The sequence below is a fragment of the Vicia villosa genome, linkage group LG1 (genome assembly GCF_029867415.1).
Source record: "Vicia villosa cultivar HV-30 ecotype Madison, WI linkage group LG1, Vvil1.0, whole genome shotgun sequence".
Taxonomy (NCBI): domain Eukaryota; kingdom Viridiplantae; phylum Streptophyta; class Magnoliopsida; order Fabales; family Fabaceae; genus Vicia; species Vicia villosa.
Window position 1 is genome coordinate 164,733,485 of NC_081180.1, and position 24,484 is coordinate 164,757,968.

Consider the following 24,484-nt stretch of genomic DNA (forward strand, 5'->3'; position numbering starts at 1 on the left):
TTACATTTAATTTATTCGTGTTTCAGGTATCTATACTTCATAGAGTGACCGAAAAAACACAAAATTATGAATCTATCTAGACATTTCCAGCACAGAGCCAGAGCCGAAGAGTTACAAATACAACATGAAATACAACATGAAATGGATTTGAAGAATATAGTGTTAATGTAACACCATTTAGTACTAATACTAATAGGAGATTGAGGAGTGTATGATGATGCCATTATCATCACAGCAACAATTTTACTCTCACCCATCAAATTATCTCCGAACTCCATTTAGTATTTTCTAACTTAGCCATCTTGTTTACTTTTTGGTATTGAAGGCAAACATGTTGTGGTAAGGGCTCCCAATATGCCACCATGGGCCGCAGCGTAGAACGGCTGAGATATGCTGAAAGGACTATTTTGAATATTTTTAAAAAAATCATAATACAACTTTCTAACAGTTTTGAGTCTACAACCCATATTTCTCTCTTTGCTTCGCATCCATCACGCCCTCTCTCACGCCCTCTCTCTGTTCCTCTTCTCCTTCTCCCTCTTCTCTTCTCAGCTAACATTCTGCCCCTATCTCGTCCTCTCTCTGCTCCTCTAACATTCTACGCCTAACATTGTGCCCCAATCTTTCTCTCTCTCCTCTCCTACACCTATGACATTGTGCCCCAATCTTTCTCTCTCTCCCCTCCTACACCTATGACGCCCTCTTTCTGTTCTCTCTTTCTCGGCTAACCTGCTACTCTTCTCTTTCTTGGCTAAGATTCCACACTCTTCTCTTTCTTAGAATCTTGGCTAAGATTCCACACAATATTAAAGGCTTAATTAAGTGTTTGTCTCTTGAAATTTATTCAAATTTGAAAGTATATTTTGTTTAAGATTTATGGTTTTTATTTGTAACTATGACTACTTTATCAGTATTGAGTAATTTATTTTAGTTTTTAACAACTATGTGGCGGCTGAGTTTAACCTAAGCCACCAAGCTGTGATATCCCTCTCATTCAAGAGCAAGAATCTCATCTCTTGGTGGGACAAGATGCAACTGGTGATATCCCATTCAAATGCTGAAGCAGAACCCAAGAGTTTGGCTTTTGCTAATTCTGAACTTCTGTGAACTCAATCTCTACTCCAAGAATTGGGCATTAGCTACTCCTCCCCAACTATTCATTGAATACAGTTACGTGGACTCAATCTCTACTCCAAGAACCCAACTATTCACTGAATAGTCATTGTAACAATAAGCATCGGTGTGTTGATTTCATGAGTCAAGGCTCTGTCCAAATAAATTTGAGGAGTTTAGGTTCAAACTAACTGTGTATCACTCCACTCCATCACATCCCTCATATAAGCTTTCATGGGAGAATTAAGGGAATCAACTAATGCCTTGTAATTCAAATTTAACCACCACAATTTACTAACAATGCAGAAATTCAGTAGATGAGAACTCTCTCAACAATTCATAAACTCTATCCAATTCTAACAATATCAAGCAACTAGAAGAATGCAAGTTAGAAATCATAGAAATCATTGATAGGTTTTTGTTATTAAAAAAATTGAGGAAACTTTCCTATTAAACTTTGAGGAAATTGCCATCTCTGCATCAGAGTTTATTATTGCCTATTTTCATCTTGACATAGAAAACACTGAAAACAATGTAACTTAATAGTGATCCAAACAAAGCAGGGTAACCGGGCATGAACATCCAAATAAACTTCACGGCTCTAAAATTATTTTATAAGTAAATCAACTCATAACAATCTATAATCATCTATAATCAAATTTGAATAAACTTAAAACTTTAATTATTCAACTTTTAATCATCATCAACAGCATTACATATTAAAGGAATGAAAACAGAGAAACTTATTAATCTATACATCTCAACCACCACGGAGCCTGAGAACAAGGTGAAGTGTAGACTCCTTCTGAATATTATAATCAGCAAGAGTCCGTCCATCTTCAAGTTGTTTACCAGCAAAGATAAGACGCTGTTGATCAGGTGGAATCCCTTCCTTATCCTGAATCTTCGCTTTCACATTATCAATCGTATCCGAACTCTCCACCTCCAAAGTAATCGTCTTCCCCGTCAACGTCTTCACAAATATCTGCATTCCACCACGCAGACGAAGCACCAAATGCAGAGTAGACTCTTTCTGGATATTATAATCCGCAAGAGTTCTCCCGTCTTCCAACTGCTTTCCGGCGAAGATCAATCGCTGCTGATCCGGAGGAATTCCTTCCTTGTCTTGAATCTTGGCTTTGACATTGTCGATTGTGTCGGAGGATTCAACCTCGAGTGTGATGGTTTTGCCGGTTAGGGTTTTGACGAAGATTTGCATGCCGCCGCGGAGACGGAGAACAAGGTGGAGTGTGGATTCTTTCTGGATGTTGTAGTCGGCGAGGGTTCGGCCGTCTTCTAATTGTTTACCGGCGAAGATGAGACGCTGCTGGTCTGGTGGAATGCCTTCCTTGTCTTGGATTTTGGCTTTGACGTTGTCGATGGTGTCGGAGGATTCAACCTCTAGGGTTATGGTTTTGCCGGTCAGAGTTTTCACAAAGATTTGCATGATGAATTGGAGATGATAAACACTAGAGAGAGATTGATTTTTAGAGAAAGAATAGAGGAGATTGATTGATGAATAATGAAGGAGAAGAGGTTGTTGATTTATAAAGAGTCGATAGAAGAATCTAGAATGTTGAATCGTGGATGATAATTAAGGAATTCTGTTTGGGGATGGGTCTAGAATATTCTAACACTTGACGTGGCGATTTCATCCACGCGAGTGCCAAGCTTGCACAAAAATTAAGCTATAGTGGTCAAAGCTCTATTTGCAGTAGTACTTACTTAACGTCAAAGCAGGAGCTTACTCGGGCCAATTTTGTTTTATACCATGGCATTTAATATTATAAAAGGGAACATTTTCCTACCATAATCTATTCATCTTTAATTGTAATTAAGTTTATTTTCATTTTGATTTTTTTATCTAAAATTTAAATTATTGACCTTTTTATTTTAACTTTTTTGTCTTCCAGAATTTAGTCTCTTTTCTTTTTAATTTTATTTTTTATGACGTGACAACAAAAAAATAGAAGAGGTGTCATAGATTAGACAGCATAATTGAAATTTTATTTTACTTATAATTATTTTTATTTTAATAAAAATATAATTATTATAATACAAAAAATAACTAAAATTAAATTATAATAAATTTTAAAATAATTTATCTTTTAAAAAGAATAAATTATATTGATTATTATATATAAACTTTTATATGAATTAATGACAGAATTTACAAATAAAAAATTTAGATACACGAGTTTTGAATTCGTGACCTCTATGAGTAAACATGCTTTCTTTACAATCAGATTACTTATAAACAATCGTATTATCATGAATTTTTTTGGATCATCACCCTTCATTTCCACTTCTTCTCAAACAAATCACATGTGTCAAGGCCTTAAATGTTATTAATTTTCAAAGATTATCTGGCACAATTGTTTTTCCACCAAAATTGAGTAATATGTAGTCAATCAAATCCGTTAATTTAAGAATAGATGTTTTTTAAATTGTTTGAATATGGAATTGGAAAGTTCCAACATCATCTTGTTAAGAAGTAATGAACATTGAACATATATACTTGTACAAATATTAAAAACTCATGTGACAAACTTTAATGTCATTTGGTGTGTCGAATGTTGCGGGTGTTTTTATGGAATATATGAATCGGATTTTTCATTTCTATGTGGATAAGTTTGTGGTGGTGTTTATTGACGATATTTTAATTTATTCCAAATTGGAAGACGAACATGTTGAGCATTTGCGGATGGTGTTGCAAGTGTTGAAAGGGAAGAAATTGTATGTCAAGCTATCGAAGTGTAAGTTTTGGTTGAAGGAAGTGAGTTTCCTTGGTCATGTGATTTCTAATGGTGAAATTGATGTAGATCCTTCTAAAGTTGACGCAGTATGGCAATGGGAGACTCCGAAGTCTGCGACTGAGATTCAAAATTTTCTTGGTTTAGCAGGTTGCTACCGAAGGTTCATTGAAGGATTTTCTAAGTTAGCGTTACCGTTAACTCAATTGACTCAAAAGGGTCAAGATTATGTGTGGGATACGACATGTGAAGAGAGTTTCTTGGAATTAAAGAAGAGGTTGACGACCGCTCCGGTGTTAGTTTTACCTAATCTGAGTAAACCTTTCGTGGTGTATTGTGATGCGTCAGAGATGGGACTTGGTGGTGTGTTGATGCATAATGGACATGTTGTTGCGTATGCTTCAAGACAACTTAAGGTTCATGAGAGGAATTATCCTATGCATGATTTAGAATTGGCCGTTGTAGTGTTTGTGTTGAAAATTTGGAGACATTATCTTTTTGGCTCTAAATTTGACGTGTTTAGTGATCATAAGAGTTTGAAGCACTTGTTTGATCAGAAAGAGTTGAACATGAGGCAGAGAAGATGGCTTGAGTTGCTAAAAGATTATGATTTTGATTTGAGTATTCATCCGGGTGCTACGAAAATGTATCAAGACTTAAAGAGATTATTTCGGTGGTCGGGTATGAAGAAAGATGTAGCTGAGTTTGATTATGCTTACTTAACTTGTTAGAAATCAAAGATTGGACATCAGAGACCTTCCGAGTTAATGCAACCGTTGAGCATTCCAGAGTGGAAATGGGATAGCATTTCCATGGATTTCGTGACGGGTTTACCGAAGAACGCCAAAGGCAATAATTCTATTTGGGTAATTATGGATAGGTTAACTAAGCCGACTAATTTCTTGCCAATGAAGATTAATCATCCTATTTCTTAATTGGCTGAGATGTATATCGAGGAAATTGTGAAATTGCACGGAATACCTTCAAGTATTGTGTCGGATAGAGATCCTAGATTTACATCGAGATTTTGGAAGAGCTTGCAAGATGCTTTGGGTACTACCTTGAGGTTGAATTCGGCCGGATGGACAAACCGAGAGGACTATTCAGTCATTGGAAGATTTGTTGAGAGCTTGTGTGTTAGACCAAGGAGGATCTTGGGATAGCCATTTGCCATTGATTGAGTTTATGTACAACAATAGTTTTCATGCGAGTATCGATATGACACTGTATGAACCGTTGTGTTGTATATGGTGTAGGACTCTATTGTGTTCGTGTGAATCAGGGGAGAGCGATGTGCTCAGACCTGAGATTGTGCAAGAGACGATTGATAAAATAAAGACAATCTGAGAGAGGATGAGAGCTTCTCAAAACCTTCAGAAAATTTATCATGATAAGAGGAGGAAGACACTTGAATTTCAAGGGAATGACCATGTGTTCTTGAGGGTTACTCTAGTGACAGGTGTCGGTAGAGCTTTGAAATCAAGAAAGCTTACGCCGCATTTTATTGGTCTGTATCAGATATCAGAGAAGATTGGTGAGGTGGCTTATCGAATCGCGTTACCACCCTCACTTTCGAATATTCATAATGAGTTTCATGTATCTCAATTGAGGAAATACATTCCGTATTCTTCGCATGTGATTCAGATGGATGAGTTGCAAGTGAGGGATAACTTGACTGTGGAAGCACTACCCATGCAAATATATGGTCGGGAAATGAAAGAGCTACGAGGTAAAGAGATTGCCTTAGTAAAGGTGTTGTGGGTGGACCGGCTGGTGAAAGTTAAACTTGGGAACGCGAGGATCAAATGAGAGGGGCTTATCTGTTCTTGTTTCCATCAGGTAATTTTCTAGGGAAAAAATTCTTTAAGTGGGGAGAGTTGTAACACCCCGAAAATTTAGATTTAATTATTTAATTATTTATTTATTTAATTAGTTTGGTGTGATTATGTGAGCATTTGTGATGATATGATGAATTAACGATGATTATATGATGTTGTGGCGATTTATTTGATGTTTCGATGAAGTTTGGTGATGCATAGGTGTTATGGGGAGTTATCGAGAATTAAGAGTGTTTTAGAAATAATTAGAATAATAGTTGGACTTATTTTAATTAGATAAATAGAATAATATTGGTGTTATAAATAATAAGGGCAAGATAGTCTTTTCATGAGGGATAAGTGGAACAAAAAGAGAAAAGAGGAAAAAAGGTTTTCATTCGATCGTGCAAAAGTTGGAATAACGTGGAAGAGAGGAGATCTAGGGCTTGGAAAAACTTGGAGACTTTGTAGAACACGAAGAGGATTTTGAAAACGAGCTTCAGTGTAAGGTAAGGGGAGTCTATCCTAGTTATTTTAATTGGCTTAAGTTAATGATAATTATGGGATTTGGTTTTGGGATTTTGGGTTGATGATGAATTGTGATGGTGTGAAAGATGTAGAGGATTTAGATGTGTTAATTGGTAATAGAATGATGTCTATAATTTGAAATGCATGGAGTTGTGTTTGTATGATGAAAACCTGAGTTTAAAGGATAATTTAGGACCTGTAAGATGGAGAAATAGTAGAAATTGGATTGGTTTTTATGCAGGAAATCGCATCAGAATTTCTCTAATCGCAAGGATTCACCAGGCAAATCGATGGTTTCACCGGGAGATTGAGGTTCGCCAGTAAGGCGTCGGGCGAATAAAGTGGGCAACGGGGTTGAAGGTTACTGGAATAGTTCTCCGGGCGAAGGAGGGGGCCCGTCGAGCGAATAACACCAGTAAAAAATTAAAAGAGCATAACTTGAGTTTCTGGACTTTGTTTGTTGTGTTGTTCGAAGCGTAAGATAGCTAATAAAATAATCTATATTCTGGGAGATTAAAATGGACCATAGGATGTAGGTTTCTTGAATTTTTTTGTGATAAGGTGGTGATGTTTTTGTGATGAATATTACTAAGTATGCTTCCCATTGTGGAATTGGAATAACTATGTATTGTTGACTATTTGACTTGTGACTTATGATGTTTTGATGTTATTTTGATGATTTGCATGTTACGAAGCATGTGATGAGGTATGATTTGTATGATGAATTGTGATGTGTTTTACTATTGTATATTATTGTGCGTCATGCATTTATAGCATTGTCGGACGAGTAGCCCGGTGAGGTTTTTGCAGGGTGATGATTTGATGGAGTTGTGGAACGATCTAGTCCAGTGAAGGCCTTAATCCCATTGTGTGGATTAAGTGCAAAATTGTGACGTGCTCCGTTTCCAAGCGGGAATCAATCCTATTGGTGGGGATCGTTGGAGAATAACGATGACTAAGTCATCAATGACGTATTGGTACCACATGCATGAGTCTGAAGATGTTGCATTCCATTATTTGTGACATTGCATAATATGTACGCTAAGTGATGTGTTTGGTGTGATCCTTGTTTTGTAGTGATTCTTTGTGGGTAATAGTAACTATTGTATGTCTTAGACGTAGTAGATAATGTTGTAAAGTTGTTTTTTCCATACCCTGTCTATTATATCTATTACTTATGCTTTTTATAATGATTGTGATTTAGTCACCTTTTCTATTTGAATGCTGCCTCCACGTAGGTAACGCGCAAGTGATAAAGACTAGTGCGAGAAGCTTAGGAGGTAGCTTTGGAGTGTGCTTACTTTAGTTTCGTTGAGTCTATGGGTCTTGCTCTGATATGTAACATATGGGTTGGGACTGGTTGGTTTGAGAACGATGATTTTTGTTGTCTTTGAAGGATTTTGCATTACTTTTATAATCATGTTGTTGTAAGCATGAATTGTGATGTTTTCATTAATACTTGAATTACCTTTCATGGTAATGGTTATTTTGTTATGAAGATGATTTGAATTGTTTAATCCGCTGTGAAGTTATAAGTGATTTGTGTACCATTCTAAAGATGTTATTCATGTTTTAAAGTTTGTCAAACCGTGTTATGGAGCAGGGCTATTTGTTAAGTGAAGTTTGTTTATGAAGATGCAACACCCTTGTGGTTGTTTGTTTTATTTTTCGTCAAAATTATTTGCAAAAATATATGTGGAGTAGAAGGGTGTTACACCAAACATAGTCACATAGTCACAGGCTATCAAAAGGATGTGCACCATCCAACAAAATACATCAGGTCAAATACTAAAACATTTTTAAGTGTAGCTTCCCATTCTGCACCTATTACTACATCACATAAACATGATAATATTACAAAATACCAAATTTCCTTCCTTTTCTTCTTCATCAACCACCAAAACAAAGCTTAATCAACGATGTCCTCAACTTCCCTTTTCGCGCTCCACCCTAACCAGAATTTCATCAACTGGTGGGTATTGGATGCAAAAGTGCAACTTGTCTCCTTCCATCAATGACCTATCTTTAGCAAAGTCGTACCAGCCACCTAACAAATACTTCTCCGGGTTCTTTCCCCTCTTCTTCACATCACAATAATAAGAAACACGTTTTTGTTCGTCCCAAAGTACAATGTGTTCAATTCTTCTTCAAAGACACTTCTTGATTACAGGTCTTGGAATTTGTTGCAAATAATAACAGACACAAGTGGATTAGTTGGAGCACAATATGCAAGCAACAAGAAGACGGTGGCTTAGCAATCAAAGATATGGATGTGTTTAACAAAGCGCTTCTCACAAAGTGGTTTTGGAGACTTATAAATGAAGACGAGCTAATTTGGAAAGGTATTGTGGAGGAAAGATACGGTTTACCTTATCAGAGGATTGTATTCAAAAAGAATGAAAGTAGGAATGCTATTGAGTCTATTTGGTGGAGAGATTTAATGAAAGTTGGAGATAATTTGTAGGTGGGAGGTTTTACACAAATCTTATCAACAAAATTAGGGAATGGTAGTAAGGTGTCATTTTGGAAAAGTAGGTGGTTGGGTCATCTTCCTCTGTGTTATGTATTTCCTGCTATTTTTCAGGTTTGTACAGATGAAGGCTACAGCGTTCAAGACAAGTTACTATGGGAGGGTAGCAACTGGAATTAGATTTTGGATGTGGACGAGGCTGTCCTGAACCATGAAGCAAGAGAGGAAATGGTGGAGCTGAAACAAATTCTGGCAAAGGTTGTCCCCAAAAGACATGAAAATGATGTCTTTGTGTGGCCGTTGGATGGCTCTGGAGAGTTCACAGTTCGGCCTTACTACAGAAAGTTAATCAAGGTTTCCATTGTGGTCGAAGCTCCCTCCAACAATAAATAAGCGTGGCATGTAGTGTGGAACTCTTGGATGTCGTCGAAGGTAAAAATCTTTGCGTGGTGATTGGTTAAGAATAGACTTGCAACAAGATCCCAACTTCTCAAAAGAGGTATTTTGGTGAATAGCAATACAGCATTTTGTGCATATGAGTGTGTGGAACTGGAAGACATAAATCATTTTGTTTATCAACTGTATCATAGCTAAAGGTGTATGGGGCAAGTTTTTTGCTTGGCTGGGGATTGTTTTTATGGGAGAAACATACTGCTGTAATCACTTTTTACAAATGGTGGGGATTTTGAAAAGAGATTGTTCGATAAGGAGAGCGAGAGTAATATGGGCAGCAACCTGTTAGTGTATTTGGAAACAACGAAATGATATAGTTTTCAACAATGGTGTGGCTGATATCAATGAAATTGTACATAATGTTAAGATGTTCTCATGGTGGTGGTTGGCCATTGGCAACAAACATAAGGTTCTTTTTAATTTCTATGAGTGGAACCATTGTCCTTTACAATTCATGTAAGAGATTAAATGTGTTTTGTAGGTTGTGGGTCTATTTTTCTTGGTTGTAACTCTGTTAGATCCTGTAATGATGTGAGAATGATTTATTCTATGTTATTAATATCATTGATTATAAAAACACTATAGCCGAAATTTATGTATCTGTAATAACACAACTTCTACACCCATAATGTAGTTACCAAGATATTCCGACCAAACTTCTTCAGATCAGAAACAACCCTGGTCCACAACTCTTCATGCTCTTCCACATAAATTTGAGTGTATTGCTTGAAAATAAACAACAATGATAATCTAAACCTGTAACTAACTCGAATGCTTTCGACCTATATCTAAAGCAACAGATCTCACTGATAATATTAACACCAACTAACATTTACCTTTTCCGACCCGATGAATCGCTATTGGATGATAGCATTATGTATTCCTTGGAATATTTGCTTTCAACCTTCGCATCAGCAACCAATGAATCTATAGCCTTACCCTTCAGTTTTTCACGAGTACCACCTTCGTGAAAACCATTCCCTACTACTTTACCTTTCCCTTTCTTATCTTCAGCACTATCCACAACTACTTTTTTGCCCAATAACTGAAACCGACCAGCCTCTGTTTTCTTCTTCCCTTTTTAATCCAAAGTTTTTCGTTGAATGCTCCCTACTTCTCCTTGCTCTGCATGCGTCTTTTCTTATCATCCATGCCCTACTTCCCACCGTTAGTCCTTCAAACAAAGTTAAAAACACCAATCATATTAGTGACAACATATCAACAACCATGCAAAGCACATTAACCCTATCACAGTGTCAACGGTATGAACGTGCAAGCAAACATAGCGGCCATACATAAAACTTCATAATAACCTAAAGATTATATACAAAAATAAGCATTATAAAGCCAAACCACTAGGATCGCTTTTGTCAACAGACACATAAACACAAACCTACACCTTAACTTGGTTGGGAGAAAGGAACGACAAATATAAACGACTTACCTTGATGGTACCATGGCCGCCGTCGATACTCCTCTAGAGCATGACAGCATTTCCATTGCTCCTGACCTTGAGGCTGGGTTAGGGTTCTTCGACATCAAAGGTTTTCTATCTGGAACGGAAGTTGGATCTCTATTTCTCCTCTGCATCAAAATATGTAACGTTTATGTTTCAATAATATGTACTTATGGTACACGATCTACACCCTTTTTCCAACCTTTGTCATTCAACTTCCTTTTTTCAACCTTACTTATTCGGGAACAACTTCTCTACCCATCACAAAAAATAGGGTAGTGTATCTTCCACCAATCATATAACACCATTTAATTTTACCATCTTTAATTATTTATTAAATGATGCAGTTTTTAGTTGTTTTCAATGCATTTTACACTAAAGGTAACTCTACCCAACTTTTTGTGTTGGGTAGATAAGAATTCACCTACTTATTCAACTTCCGTTTTAATTCTTTTTTTTTTCAATTTCATATTATTTAATATTTCGTCTTTGTATTCATAATTTGTTTTAATATTATTTCTGTATTTTAAAACAAAATCTTTAATGCTTTGTAGGTTTTTTTTCATTGATCAATCCTACCACTCTTCCTAAATAAATTACTTGCAATATTTTATACTCACAAAACCAATATATTATCTTTCATCACTTTTTCTTATTAATTATATTTATTTATTCAAAATTCTAATACAACAACATGGGACAAATATTATTACAAATCTTATTTAATTTGATTATTTTAACTTCCTTTCTTAAACAACCCGATCCAACCAACACAGTACCCATGCGGGCACGGATATCCCATTAGTTTAAATTACTCTTCTATACAAATATAAAAATTAATTATTTTTACAATCAACTAAAAAAATTAATTAAACTACCGTGCTTATAAACTTTTTAAATATACATCACTAAAATTATTAAAATAAAAATATAATATATTTTATAAATGTTAGAGTTCACTAAATAAGCTATTGACTTTTCAAAAGAATAAATTAAGTCTTTTGAAAAAAAATGTAAGTAAATAACTTCAATAACTAAGCCTTATAACATATCTCATCTGCAGCTGGGAGATGTGATGTTGTATATTATTTTTGAATTTAAGGCTAGTACTCCATTGTTCATGTCAGTAAAAAAAATAAGAAAGTGATATGTGAATGAAAATAGATTTAAATATTTGAGAAATAGTGTGCTTTTGTTCTTAAATATAAGAAGTAGTTGACGATTGAAAGCGTGGAGTCGGGCGTGGATCGCGGTCAACCGTCAGATTAATTTGAATGGCCATCAAAGCTTTCGTGGTTGGAATTATCTACTTCCAGGGAGGAGAAGGTCTACTAGTTCTGCGCGCTTTCACCTCTTTCACCTTACCATTACGCCTTTGTCTTTGGGCTTTGTAGACGGAACAAAACAATTTCCCTCCAAGCCTAGTTTCTGCTTAGCAGGACGAGGGTTTGCAATAGGTGTTCCTATCCGGCCATTGGATCTAGGGATGTGAAGTTATTTGAATGGACGTTACTGTTATCGAGAACAAACATTTTTCTTGTAATATGTAACATTTTGATGGGAACGACTGACACATGTCTATGTGCTAGTTGGTGATGATGTTGTGGAACCTTATTTTGCAGGTGATATGCTTTTAACAAGGACATCAACTTTTGAAGACACCAACTAATGTCTTATGATAAGACAAGCATGAACGATCAAGCGGATAAAGATGCAAACCTTATCATTAGGGTTTGATGGACTTGATTATTCGATGATGACAATCAAATAGAATATCACATCTAAAACTACGCAAGTAAGTGTCCACAAAAGAGAAAGTATGTGGCAAAGTCTTGAAGTATTGTGGTACCTCCTATTTTAGGAGTGAGTGAAACAAATGTAATACATTAGGGCTTTATTGTAAAAGCGCATGACTAAAGCACCCAAACACTAAAAGGATTTTCAAAATATTTTTACCAAAAGAAAATATCTTCAAAAGCATCTTGAAGTTTCAGATAAATTGGGAGAAGTCAAAATAGCCATAGGCGAAAATTTTACTTTTCTAATCGCTTAGAGCATTTGTCTAATTGATTAGATTAGTTCAAAATTAAGTCTCAAGCTTTTAGAACAACGCCTTAATGATCTGCGATGACTAGATTTTTTCTTCCTATTATAAACTTACAAACAATTATATTTCAAACTTCTAATCGATTGGAAAACTTGTCAATCGATTAGATTGCTTTAAAATGCATTTATTAAAAATTATTTTTTAAGTCAACATCTAGCCTATAAATAGATGTCCCTTTTCTCATTTTATTTCATCCAAAAACGTGTTTTAACATACCTATCTTACTCTCTCTAGAGTTTTATTTCACTTTCTCTTACTAATTTTCAGCCTAAGCACTTTTGTGAAAAATCCTTTTGTGAATGTGGATATATTTGTAATTCTGTAAAAGATAGAGTTGTAAATTACGATGAAATGAATCTTTATTTAAAAATGTTAATATGGTAAAATCACAACATTTGAAGGGTGTCATGTTTAAATGTGAGGGTGACAAGTAAAAATCTCCTGAAACATGTTACTAACAAAAAGAAATGCGTTTATGAACTTTCATAACACACCTACCTAAACTCATAGAAAAGACATTGATCTCTCTTTATATACCTAAGAGTAGTAGAAATGACATTGATCTCTCTTTATCCAAGCCAAAAACCATTTTTAAAACAAGATAATTCTACCTTACATACTAAAATCTTTATCCAAGCCAAAAACTATATTTAAAAGAAGAGGATTTTACCACTAAAATTATACTTGATACCCCGCATATTTTTGTAATATTAAAAATATGTTTTTCATTTTTTTTATTAATCAAAGGTCAAAAAATTTCACCATACCATACTTAAAATTCAAAAAATCAGCTAGACTAGATCATACTTAAAATTCGATATGTATTTTTACTAGCATTTTAAAAAAAATAGTATAAAATCCTAAATTTTGAAAAATATGTGATTTTATACTAAATTTTTCAAATATCCGAAAAATTTTGAGAAATCTTTAATTTTATATCGAATTTTAAAAAAAAAAAAGTTAGTATAAAATATATGGATGCTTTGAATATTTTAATATACTTGATAGGTTATTTTTTTAAAAAACAAAGGATAAATCAAATAAGTTTTGTCATTTTTCACATTTTTTTAAAAAAATTATAAAATTATAATTTATTTTCAAAAATCTTATATTGTTTTTTCAAACATTTGATTCAATATCATAGATTTTAAAAACAAATCATAATTTTATAGCATTTTTTTTTTAAATCCGATATAAAACATATGATTTTGTACGGTTTATTTTTAAAATTTTGAAATAATATTCTAAATTTTATACTAATTTTAAATGGACTTTTTGTCCCTGTAAGTTAGCGAGTTTTTTATTTTTGTCCTTGTAAGTTATTTTTTTTTGTTTGAGTCCCTATATCTTACTTTTTGCTTGAAGTTTAGTCCTTAAAGCCAAAATCCGCAGGAAAATCTGCAGGTTACCTGCGGATTTGATTTTAGGTTCTAAAACAAACACGAAATTGAAATATAGGGACTCGAACCAAAAAAAAATAACTTACAGGGACGAAAATCAAACACTTGCTAACTTACAGGGACGAAAAGTGTATTTAAGCCTTTTTTAAATTATAGATTCTTTAACGATATTTTCATAAATTCAACATTAATTATCAAAAATTTGATTTAAAAATATTATAGTAATAGTGATAATAGTGATGTGTGGTGCTATGTATAACTTGTGCAAATTTCTCTCCAAAAATACGGATTATATGATCAACAACTCCATGCATATCAATATCCGAGCAAGAAAATATCATACCGTTTTCTTTTTCGAATTATAAATTTTCATATAAATAGAAAATCATAATCCTCGTATATTACCGTATTATAAATTTTCATATTAATAGCATAACATAATCATCATATATTAACTATTTTTGCGCTTATGTATAGGAGCGATTAACATGTACATTTGGTAAGAAATTATTCTTATATTTCCCCACACACTGACTACACTAGACCTTTTCAAGTTATGACTCACCCAAAAAAAATAAATTCCTATCTTACCCACAAACATTAAAAAAATAAATTCCTAAATTATGCACAAACCTAAGTGTCATAAATACAAGAATGTAGAAAATGGTCTCTAAAATTGTTAAGAGGATCCTTAGGCTGCAACATGGATTAGAACGGCTTCTCTAATGAGAATAGGGGACTGATCTTGATGATAGAAAGTGTCTAACCAGCAATGCATCTGAGGTTATGTGGATTCTCTCTTTACTCTCAGAACTGAATCTCTATTCTCCCTCCTACTCGAAGACAACATCACAGACGATAGGAGCTATATAAACTAATAATTGAACTTTTGAAATTACAAACATTATACATAAACTAATTGTTCTGGATTATATTTTGTATCAAAGTTTAAAGAAATTAAAATGACAAATTTATGTACACAAACCCTCTCATTCATCAATATCAACAACATCATTATAAGTCAGAATTATAGGATGTGTTGTTTCTCCACCACTAAGATGTGAATTTCTAGCGGTTCTATGCACAAAAGACATATGAAGAACACAAAATATAAGTTTATCAGCTAGATAACCAGAAGGATTTATGCTATAAATCATTGATAGACTATTACTGTTGTTATAACAAAATTGGGGAAATTTTGCAAATATGTTTAGTTGAAATTGTCATCTCAATAAGAAACTCTTACAATAAATTTGTGTCTTTCCTATATTATAAGGGGCAGAAGCTATTAGGATTTGTGAACATAGACCTTTAGTGTCTGATTTGTAATCAGAACATCCAAAATAAACTTTCTAACTTTACAAGTAACTTTGCAATTTTAACCACTAATATAAAAACATTAGTTAAGGTATGTAATATGGACGAATAAAAGTGTAGTCAAACGATTATGGTATTTGTAATTGCAATTAATTTATTCATTATTTTAAATTATTACTAGCTTCGACATATCAGTCTCAATGTCGTGTTTCTGATATCTATACTTCATAGATTAACAGAAAAAACATAAAAAATTACGGATCTAAGAGTTACAAATACAACATGAAATGGATTTAAAGAATAGTGTTAAAGTAACACAATTTAATACTAATACTAATAGGAGATAGAGGAGTGTATGATGATGCCATTATCATCACAGCAACAACCTTACTCTCACTCATCAAGTTATCTCCGAACTCCATTTAGTATCTTCTAACTTAGTCATCTTGTTTACTTTCTTGGTATTGAAGGCAAATACAAGCATGTTTGCTTCTTTTCTCTATTCAAAGGAAAATATATAAGTAATCTTCTCATCAAGACCAACATGCTCGTGCATGAATCCAAGCCTTTCTTCCCCCATGGTTGTTGGCTCAAAGCTCTCTAAAGATGGCTCTGATCTCATGTCTGATACTGCCGCCATATACATGTTATGGTAGGGGCTCCCAATATGCCACCATCCTAGGTTGTTCAACTCAGCCAGAATAGCTGATATATTGGTGCAAAATGGCATAGTGGCTGGAACGGCTGACAAATTAGTAACGAAAACGGTGCAGAATGGTGGGGACGCAGCTTAGAACGGCTGAGATTGTCGTGTCTGATTTTTCCTTAATTTTAAAATGCTAAAAGGACTATTTTGAACATTAAAAGAAGTGCTAATACAACTTTCAACGGCTTTTGAGTCTACAACTCATACTTCTCTATTTGCTTCGCACCCATCACGCCTTCTCGCTGCTCCTTTTCTTCTTCTCGGCTAACATTCTGCCCCTATCTCGCCCTCTGTCTGCTTATCTAACATTCTACGCCTATTCGAACTCGGGACCTTGAGAGGAGCACACTCTCAAGAACCAAGCCTCCACCACTAGGCCAACCCTTGGGGGTTTCTTTCTGCTCATGTAACATTCTACACCTTTCACACCCTCTCTCTACTCTGGCTTCCCCTATCTCACCCTCTCTCTCTGCTCCTCTAACATTCTACACCTATCACGCCCTCTCTTTGCTCTTCTCTTTCTCGGCTAACCTACACCTATCACACCATCTCTTTGCTCTTCTCTTTCTCGGCTAACCTGCTCCTCTTCTCTTTCTTGGCTAAGATTCCTCATAATATTAAAGACTTAATTAAGTGTTTGTCTCTTCAAATTTATTCAAATTTGAGAGTATATTTGGTTTAAGATTTATGGTTTTTATTTGTAACTATGACTACTTCATCAGTAATGAGTAATTTATTTTAGTGTTTAACAATTATGTGGCGGCTGAGTTTAACCTAATCCACCAAGCTGTGATATCCCTTTGTGGGACTGGTGATATCCCATTCAAATGCTGAAGCATAATACAAGAGTTTGGCAATAGCCGAACTCTGAACTTCTGTGGACTCAATCTCTACTCCAAGAATTGGGCATTAGCTACTCCTCCCTAACTATTCACTTAATACAGTTATGTGGACTCAATCTATACTCCAATAACCCAACTATTCACTGAATAGTCATTGTAACAATAAGTACTATTGCCTTAACTCACAACCTAACTTGCAAAAGAGCCCATGCTTATCCCAAGTGCATTTCAGTGGTCAGCATCAGTGTTTCGATTTCACGAGTCAAGGCTCTATCCAAATAAACTTGAGGATGTGTAACACTCAATCACATCCCCTCAAATAAGCTTTCATGGGAGAATTAAGGGAATTAACTAATGCCTTGTAATTCAAATTTAACCACCACAATTTACTAACAGTGCAGATATTCAGTAGTTGAGAACTCTCTCAATAATTCATAAACTCTATGCAATTCTAACACTACCAAACAAATAAGAAGAATGCAGGTTAGAAATCATAGAAATCATTGATAGGTTTTTGTTATTAAAAAAATTGAAGAAACTTTCCTACTAAAAACAATGCGTATATTATCAATTAATGTAATTTTAATATTGATCCAAACGAAGCAGGGTAACCGGGCATGAACATCCAAATAAACTTCGTGGCTCTAAAATTATTTTATAAATCAACTCATAACAATCTATAATAACCAAATTTGCATAAACTTAACTTTAATTATTCAACTTTTAATCATAACAGCATTATACATTAACGGAATGAAAACAGAGGAACTTATGAATCTATACAGCACCACCACCACGGAGCCTGAGAACAAGATGAAGGGTAGATTTCTTTTGAATATTATAATCTGCAAGAGTCCGTCCATCCTCAAGCTGCTTACCAGCAAAGATAAGACGCTGCTGATTATTAAATATGCTTGGATCTCAATCCCAAAAGCTAGCTCAAGAGGTGAGGTTGTCCTCACATATTTATACACCCAACAGTCCGGGAACCTAAGCAATGTGGGACTTCAAACAAACTCACAAATACCAACTTCAACACCCACCCTCACGCCTTACTCTTGTGTAACCCTTACTCTTCAGTTTTGCTCATTCTATTGTAACCCTAAATGAAAAGGTCCTTCTTATTCTCTATGTTTGTATACGTTTATTATTGTTAACATGGTATCAAAGAGCTCGGTTTGATTTCAGATCTGTGGTAAAGGGGCCACATATTTTTTACGGTGTTGATTAATTGAAATGCTGATGGTACTGTTTGGAATAAATCTTATGACCGTTGGCTTTCCGGTGTTGGGCCAATTTCACTAGTGATTTGGTAATGTTTCTTTGCTTTATCATACTGTTCCTTTGCAATATGCTTGACTTCATGAAATATCCATGTTGTTTCTTTAGTTATGGCATAAAGGCATGATTGAATAAAAAAAAAGAAATTGATAATTTGGAGAAGATCATTCTTGGATATATTGACGTGGCAGTGTTTTTTAAGACCAATTTTAGTTGATAATTTTTTTATTGTGGTGTTTTGGTTATTTCATTATTATTTACAATGAGTAATGATAAAGATGATTCTCTTCAGTCTGTCAGTGTCCAACTCAATGGAGAAAATTATTCTTATTGGAGTTACGTAATGAAAAATTTTTTGAAAGGAAAAAGAATGTGGAGGTATGTTGATGGAACCTCCGTTAAACCTACAGATAAAAAGGATGAAGCAAAATATGCAAAAGAGTTGGAAACATGGGATGTTAGTAATTCTAAGATCCTTACTTGGATCAATAATTCTGTTTCTCAGTCAATAGGTGTGCAACTGGCAAAGTATGATACTGCTAAGGAGGTTTGGGACCATTTGAAACGTTTGTATGCTCAATCTAATTTTGCAAAACGGTACCAGCTGGAGAGTGACATTAGAGCTCTGAAACAGAATAATATGACTATTCAGGAATTTTATTCAGCTATGAATAATTTGTGGGATCAATTGGCTCTTATGGAATCAACAGAATTGAAAGTTGTCAAAGCATACACTGATCAAAGAGAAGAGCAATGTTTGGTTCAATTTTTGATGGCGCTTAGGGATGATTTTGAGGGACTACGTGGGGGTATTTTGCATCGTAACCCTCTTCCTAATGTAGATTCAGTTTTTAATAAATTGTTGGCAGAAGAAATTAGACTCAAGTCCCACTCCAGTTTGATTCCAAATAAAGGAGTTCTCCCTACTCCTCCGTCTGTTTTTGCTGCTCCAGTTCACAAGGGAAAATCTCAAGGTAGGGTTGGTTTAGGTAGTGATGAATGTGCTTTTTGTAAGGAGAAAGGTCATTGGAAAGCACAATGCCCCAGATTGTTGAAAGGAAATAAGAAAAATTTCAAGAGTTCATCATCCAATGTGGCTGCTGCTGCTCCTACTACCATTGGTTCTAGTTTTGATCATGTATATCCATCTGAGACTACTTCTCAAATATCTGATATTGCAGAGCAGCTCCAAAAGCTTCTTGCTACTCAGTCACGTGCCATGTCTGCTTCCTCTAATAAAGGTTTGAACTCTTCTTGTTTGTCAGGTATATCTTCTCCCATATGGATACTTGACTCTGGAGCATCGCATCATATGTCATATGATGCAAAATCATTTGTGTCCTTGAATACCACATCATCTATGTCAGTTATGACTGCTGATGGCACCAATATGCCATTAGCAGCATTGGTTCTGTCTCCACACCTAATTTTTCATTTTCTGATGTTTATTATATTCCTAGCCTCACTTTGAGTCTTGCTTCTGTTAGTCAATTGTGTGATTCTGGTTACTCAGTTATGTTTTCTTCCACTTCTTGTTGTGTGCAGGATCCTCATTCCGGGAGGCTGATTGGGACAGGCCGTAGACAAGGGGGACTTTATGTTTTGGATGAGTTGAGAGTCTCAGATACTGCAGCCTCAACCTCTACTTCCACAACTGATTTATTATCCTCTTTTCGTTTGAATTCTTCGTCTTCTAGTTTTTATTTATGGCATTACCGTCTTGGACATGTCTCTGCTTCTAGATTAAAGTATTTGGCTTCTACTGGAGCTTTAGGAAAGTTACAAACCAGTGATATCTCAGATTGTTGTGGTTGTAAACTTGCTAAATTTTCAGCTTTACCATTTAGTAAAAGTGTTTCCATTTCATATGCACGGTTTGACTTAATTCACTCTGATGTATGGGGTCCATCACCGCTTGTTACTAAGGGTGGATCTAGATATTATGTTTCATTTATTGATGACTATACTCGTTATTGTTGGGTTTACCTTATGAAAAATCGTTCTGAATTTTTTGACATTTATTGTATGTTTCGTGCTATGGTTAAGACTCAGCATAATGTTGTTATAAAGTGCTTCCGTTGTGATTTAGGTGGTGAATATACCTCTAATAAATTCTCTGAATTGCTTGCTTTTGATGGTACAATTCATCAAACATCTTGTACTGATACACCTCAACAGAATGGAGTTGCTGAAAGGAAACACCGACACATTATTGAGACTGCTCGTTCTCTTTTGTTGTCTGCTTTGGTTCCTAGTGAATTTTGGGGTGAAGCTGTTCTTACTGCTGTTCATGTTATTAATAGAATTCCATCGTCTGTCACATCAGGTTTGTCTCCCTTTGAAAAATTATATAACTCCATCCCTAATTATTCCTCTTTGAAAGTGTTTGGTTCTACTTGTTTTGTTCTTCGCCCACAAGTAGAACGTAGTAAGTTGTCTTCTCGTTCTGCTATATGTGTTTTTCTTGGTTATGGAGATGGCCAAAAGGGTTATCGTTTTTATGATCCTAGTGCAAAGAAATTGTATGTTTCTCGTCATGTTGTTTTCCTTGAACATATTCCTTTTTACTCTCTTTCTTCTGATTCTTATATTACTAGCAGTTCAAAACTTACTCACAAATACCAACTTCAACATCCACCCTCACGCCTAGCATGGGCATGGGCCAAACGCCCACATTGCAGTCCTTAACCCGGCTCTGATACCATGTTAAATATGCTTGGATCTCAATCCCAAAATCTAGCTCAAGAGGTGAGGTTGTCCTCACATATTTATACACCCAACAGTCCGGGAACCTAAGCAATGTGGGACTTCAAACAAACTCACAAATACCAACTTCAACACTGATCAGGTGGAATCCCTTCCTTATCCTGAATCTTCGCTTTCACGTTATCAATCGTATCCGAACTCTCCACCTCCAAAGTAATCGTCTTCCCCGTCAACGTCTTCACAAATATCTGCATTCCACCACGCAGACGAAGCACCAAATGGAGCGTAGACTCTTTCTGGATATTATAATCCGTGAGAGTTCTCCCGTCTTCCAACTGCTTTCCGGCGAAGATCAATCGCTGCTGATCCGGAGGAATTCCTTCCTTGTCTTGGATCTTAGCTTTAACATTGTCGATTGTGTCGGAGGATTCAACCTCGAGAGTGATGGTTTTTCCGGTTAGGGTTTTGACGAAGATTTGCATGCCGCCGCGGAGACGGAGAATAAGGTGGAGTGTGGATTCTTTCTGGATGTTGTAGTCGGCTAGGGTTCGGCCGTCTTCTAATTGTTTACCGGCGAAGATGAGACGCTGCTGGTCTGGTGGAATGCCTTCCTTGTCTTGGATTTTGGCTTTGACGTTGTCGATGGTGTCGGAGGATTCAACCTCTAGGGTTATGGTTTTGCCGGTCAGGGTTTTCACGAAGATTTGCATGATTAACTTGATCAGATAAACACAAGAGAGTGATTGATACTATTTGAGAAAGAAAATAGGAGATTGACGATTAATGAGCGAAGAGGGTATTACAATATATAATGAGTCAATAGAAGAATCCAGAATATTGAATGGGGAAGATAAGTAAGGAATGTTGTTTCGGGATGGGTCTAGAATATTCTAACTTTTCATCCACGAGTACTAATCTTGGACGAAACATTACATAAAGTGGTCAAAGCTCTATTAATCAACCGTCAAGAAAGAGCTTACCATAATTTACTTTTGTTTTTATTTAATAATTATTAAATCATAATTAATTTAGTCCCTCGCAACAGTCACATAATTTAAATTAGTCTCTCATAACAAAAAAAATACTCAATTTAACCCCTAATAAAATTTAACCAGACCATATTAGTCTTTTTAGGGGTGTTCGCGGTGCGGTTTAGGCGCTTTTGACGAAAAAAATCATCCGAGCCACAAGAGAAAAAATCGTGCAGTTTGGTTTGGTTCGGTTGGCTTTAAAAAAAACCGAACCAAACCAAACCAAATTAAACCAATGCGGTTTGGTTCGATTCGGTTATCTACAAATATTTTATTGAGTCATACATACACATATAGATGACAACATAACTTTGTATTTAGGCATTCACACACTATCAAACAACAACTTTCTATTTAATATGTAAAAGTTTAATTAGACAAAAGTTGAATAATAAGCATAAAATAATACCATAAAACAATATAGAAATTATTATAATGAAAAAAAATAGAAGAGACGAGAGATTAGTGAAGATGAAAAAGAAAAAACAAAAGAGTTGAGACATTAGAGAAGAAGATGTGCGATAAAAACAAAACTGAAATAGGAAGCATTTGCATAAAAATGAGAAGGTGAAAATGAAAGAATATAAAAGAGTGAAGATTAGAGAAAAAGGTAGAAGATATATGTGGCAAAGAAGACACGATAATGCTATTAGAGATTTGAGAAGATCGAGACTGAAATCATGTGTAAGGATGAGAAAATTGTTCGTAATCATAAGGATAAGGTATAATAGGTTTAAGTTTGGGTTTGATGTGAGTTAAGTAAATGTTACGTTGTAACATAATGCGGTTTGATTCGGTTTGGTTCGGTTTACAAAATACAAACCGCAAACCGAACCCAACCGTGCGGTTTTGTTAAAAGATGACCCAAAAAATCCGAATCAAATGCGATTTTTTGCGGTTTCGGTTTGGTTTGGTTTGCGGTTTTCCATTGGGTTGGTTTGGTTTTGAACATCCCTAAGTCTCTCTGTTAATATTTTTTTTTAAATCAGTTTTTTTCTACTTTTAAACTGTGAGTGGACTGATACGTTAGATTTTATTTTTTATTTTTAAATACTAAATTAATTTTTAAACAATTTCGAATTAATAATTGTTTACGGTGATTTCCGGTAAACAACCGCTAGTCCTCCAAACTATAATAAATATATTTTGGTGACTAGATTGATCCTAGGACATAGTCAAACAATTGTCTTTCGACATGATCTGATTCATGCTTGTTTGTTTTGGCTTCGAGAAAAACTTCTTTGTGATATGATCGTGTGAATATGTGTTAAAAGACAACACTTGCTATGTATGTAAGTATGACTTTCGACAAAGAAACATAAATAAAGATATGTAAACTGCATAAATGTAAAGTGCAAGAATGTAACGTGCAAGAATGTAACGTGCAAGAATGTAAAGTACTTCGAAATGAAATAAAACAGAATAAAAGAAGTGCAAGAATATAAATAATAGGAAGTAAACGAAAGCAGTAATAATGAAAAGATACTTTGCATACAAATGAAGTACAAAGATATTAAACTGGTGTTGGTGTCATACGTACATTTCTTAGCGAAATCGTTCTCTAAACACTTGATACTTGAGTGATTTGTGAGTGATTTGTACAAAATGAACACACCGAATCCTAACATTAAGACCCTTATTTATACTAATTTCGACCCTAACGGTCCTGTATTAATCTGATGCCACGTTACCCACAAGAATCCCTGGGATGCCTTCTGTCCTTGTGTAGTTACACAGACTACTTCGAAATTCAAACCTTCCCACCTGAATCCTCTTTCGACGCGTGGCAACATGATCAGAAACCAAGAACGCCACGAAAACACGTCAAGCTTCAGTACCCTACATATTTCGCGAAAACGTTTAAGTCCCAAAGATAATTCTCTTCGACTTAGCTCTAATGCTAACTATCTTCGTTCCAACTTAAACTATCATTCTCGAAACATGGCCATCAGTAGCCATCTTTGATCCCAAAAAATGGTCATCAGTAACCATCTTCCTTCAAATCTCAACTCTCCAAAGGATATTCTGTCCAAACGAAATCTTCAGCTAACAATAATAAAAATAAAAAAAAATCAAAGTTGTTTCTTATAAGAACTCGAACCCAAAACTTTTAAACAAAAACTTAAGTTCTTACCACTAGGCCTATGTATAATAATGACAAATAAATCTCATGATTTCTAATAATATTAAATAATTTTGAATTTAAAATAAAAAATACAAGTTTTTTATAAGTAGGGTCTCGAAGCTAAGTTCGGTAAATAATAATACAACTAGGCAAATCAATTTTTATTGTTAATATTCCTAATGATGAATGCTTAACTTAATAATTTAGAACAAACATTTACATATTTTAAATAACACACAAATAAATATTTATTAATTTCGAATAATACACAAACTTAAAAATAAAATTAATAAAATGTAAATCTTTAATATATTTAATAAAATAGAAATAAATTAAATAATATTTAATTGAAATTAAATAATGCACAAGTAAAAAAATT

General features: G+C 34.8%; 2 protein-coding genes across 2 annotated transcripts; both read right to left on the minus strand.

The window, feature by feature from the left end:
• Positions 1-1,752: 1,752 nt before the first annotated feature.
• On the minus strand, positions 1,753-2,684 carry LOC131644596 (polyubiquitin 11). The gene has a single exon (XM_058915145.1). It carries the CDS (start codon positions 2,558-2,560, stop codon positions 1,874-1,876), a length of 687 nt encoding a protein of 228 aa, XP_058771128.1. The 5' UTR covers positions 2,561-2,684; the 3' UTR covers positions 1,753-1,873.
• A 14,969-nt stretch (positions 2,685-17,653) lies between these two features.
• LOC131644597 (polyubiquitin 11-like) lies at positions 17,654-21,702 on the minus strand. Its single transcript, XM_058915146.1, has 2 exons — positions 21,085-21,702; positions 17,654-17,875 (listed from the first exon to the last, which is right to left on the minus strand). Exons 1-2 carry the CDS (start codon positions 21,657-21,659, stop codon positions 17,740-17,742), a joined length of 711 nt encoding a protein of 236 aa, XP_058771129.1. The 5' UTR covers positions 21,660-21,702; the 3' UTR covers positions 17,654-17,739.
• Between the last annotated feature and the right edge of the window lie 2,782 nt (positions 21,703-24,484).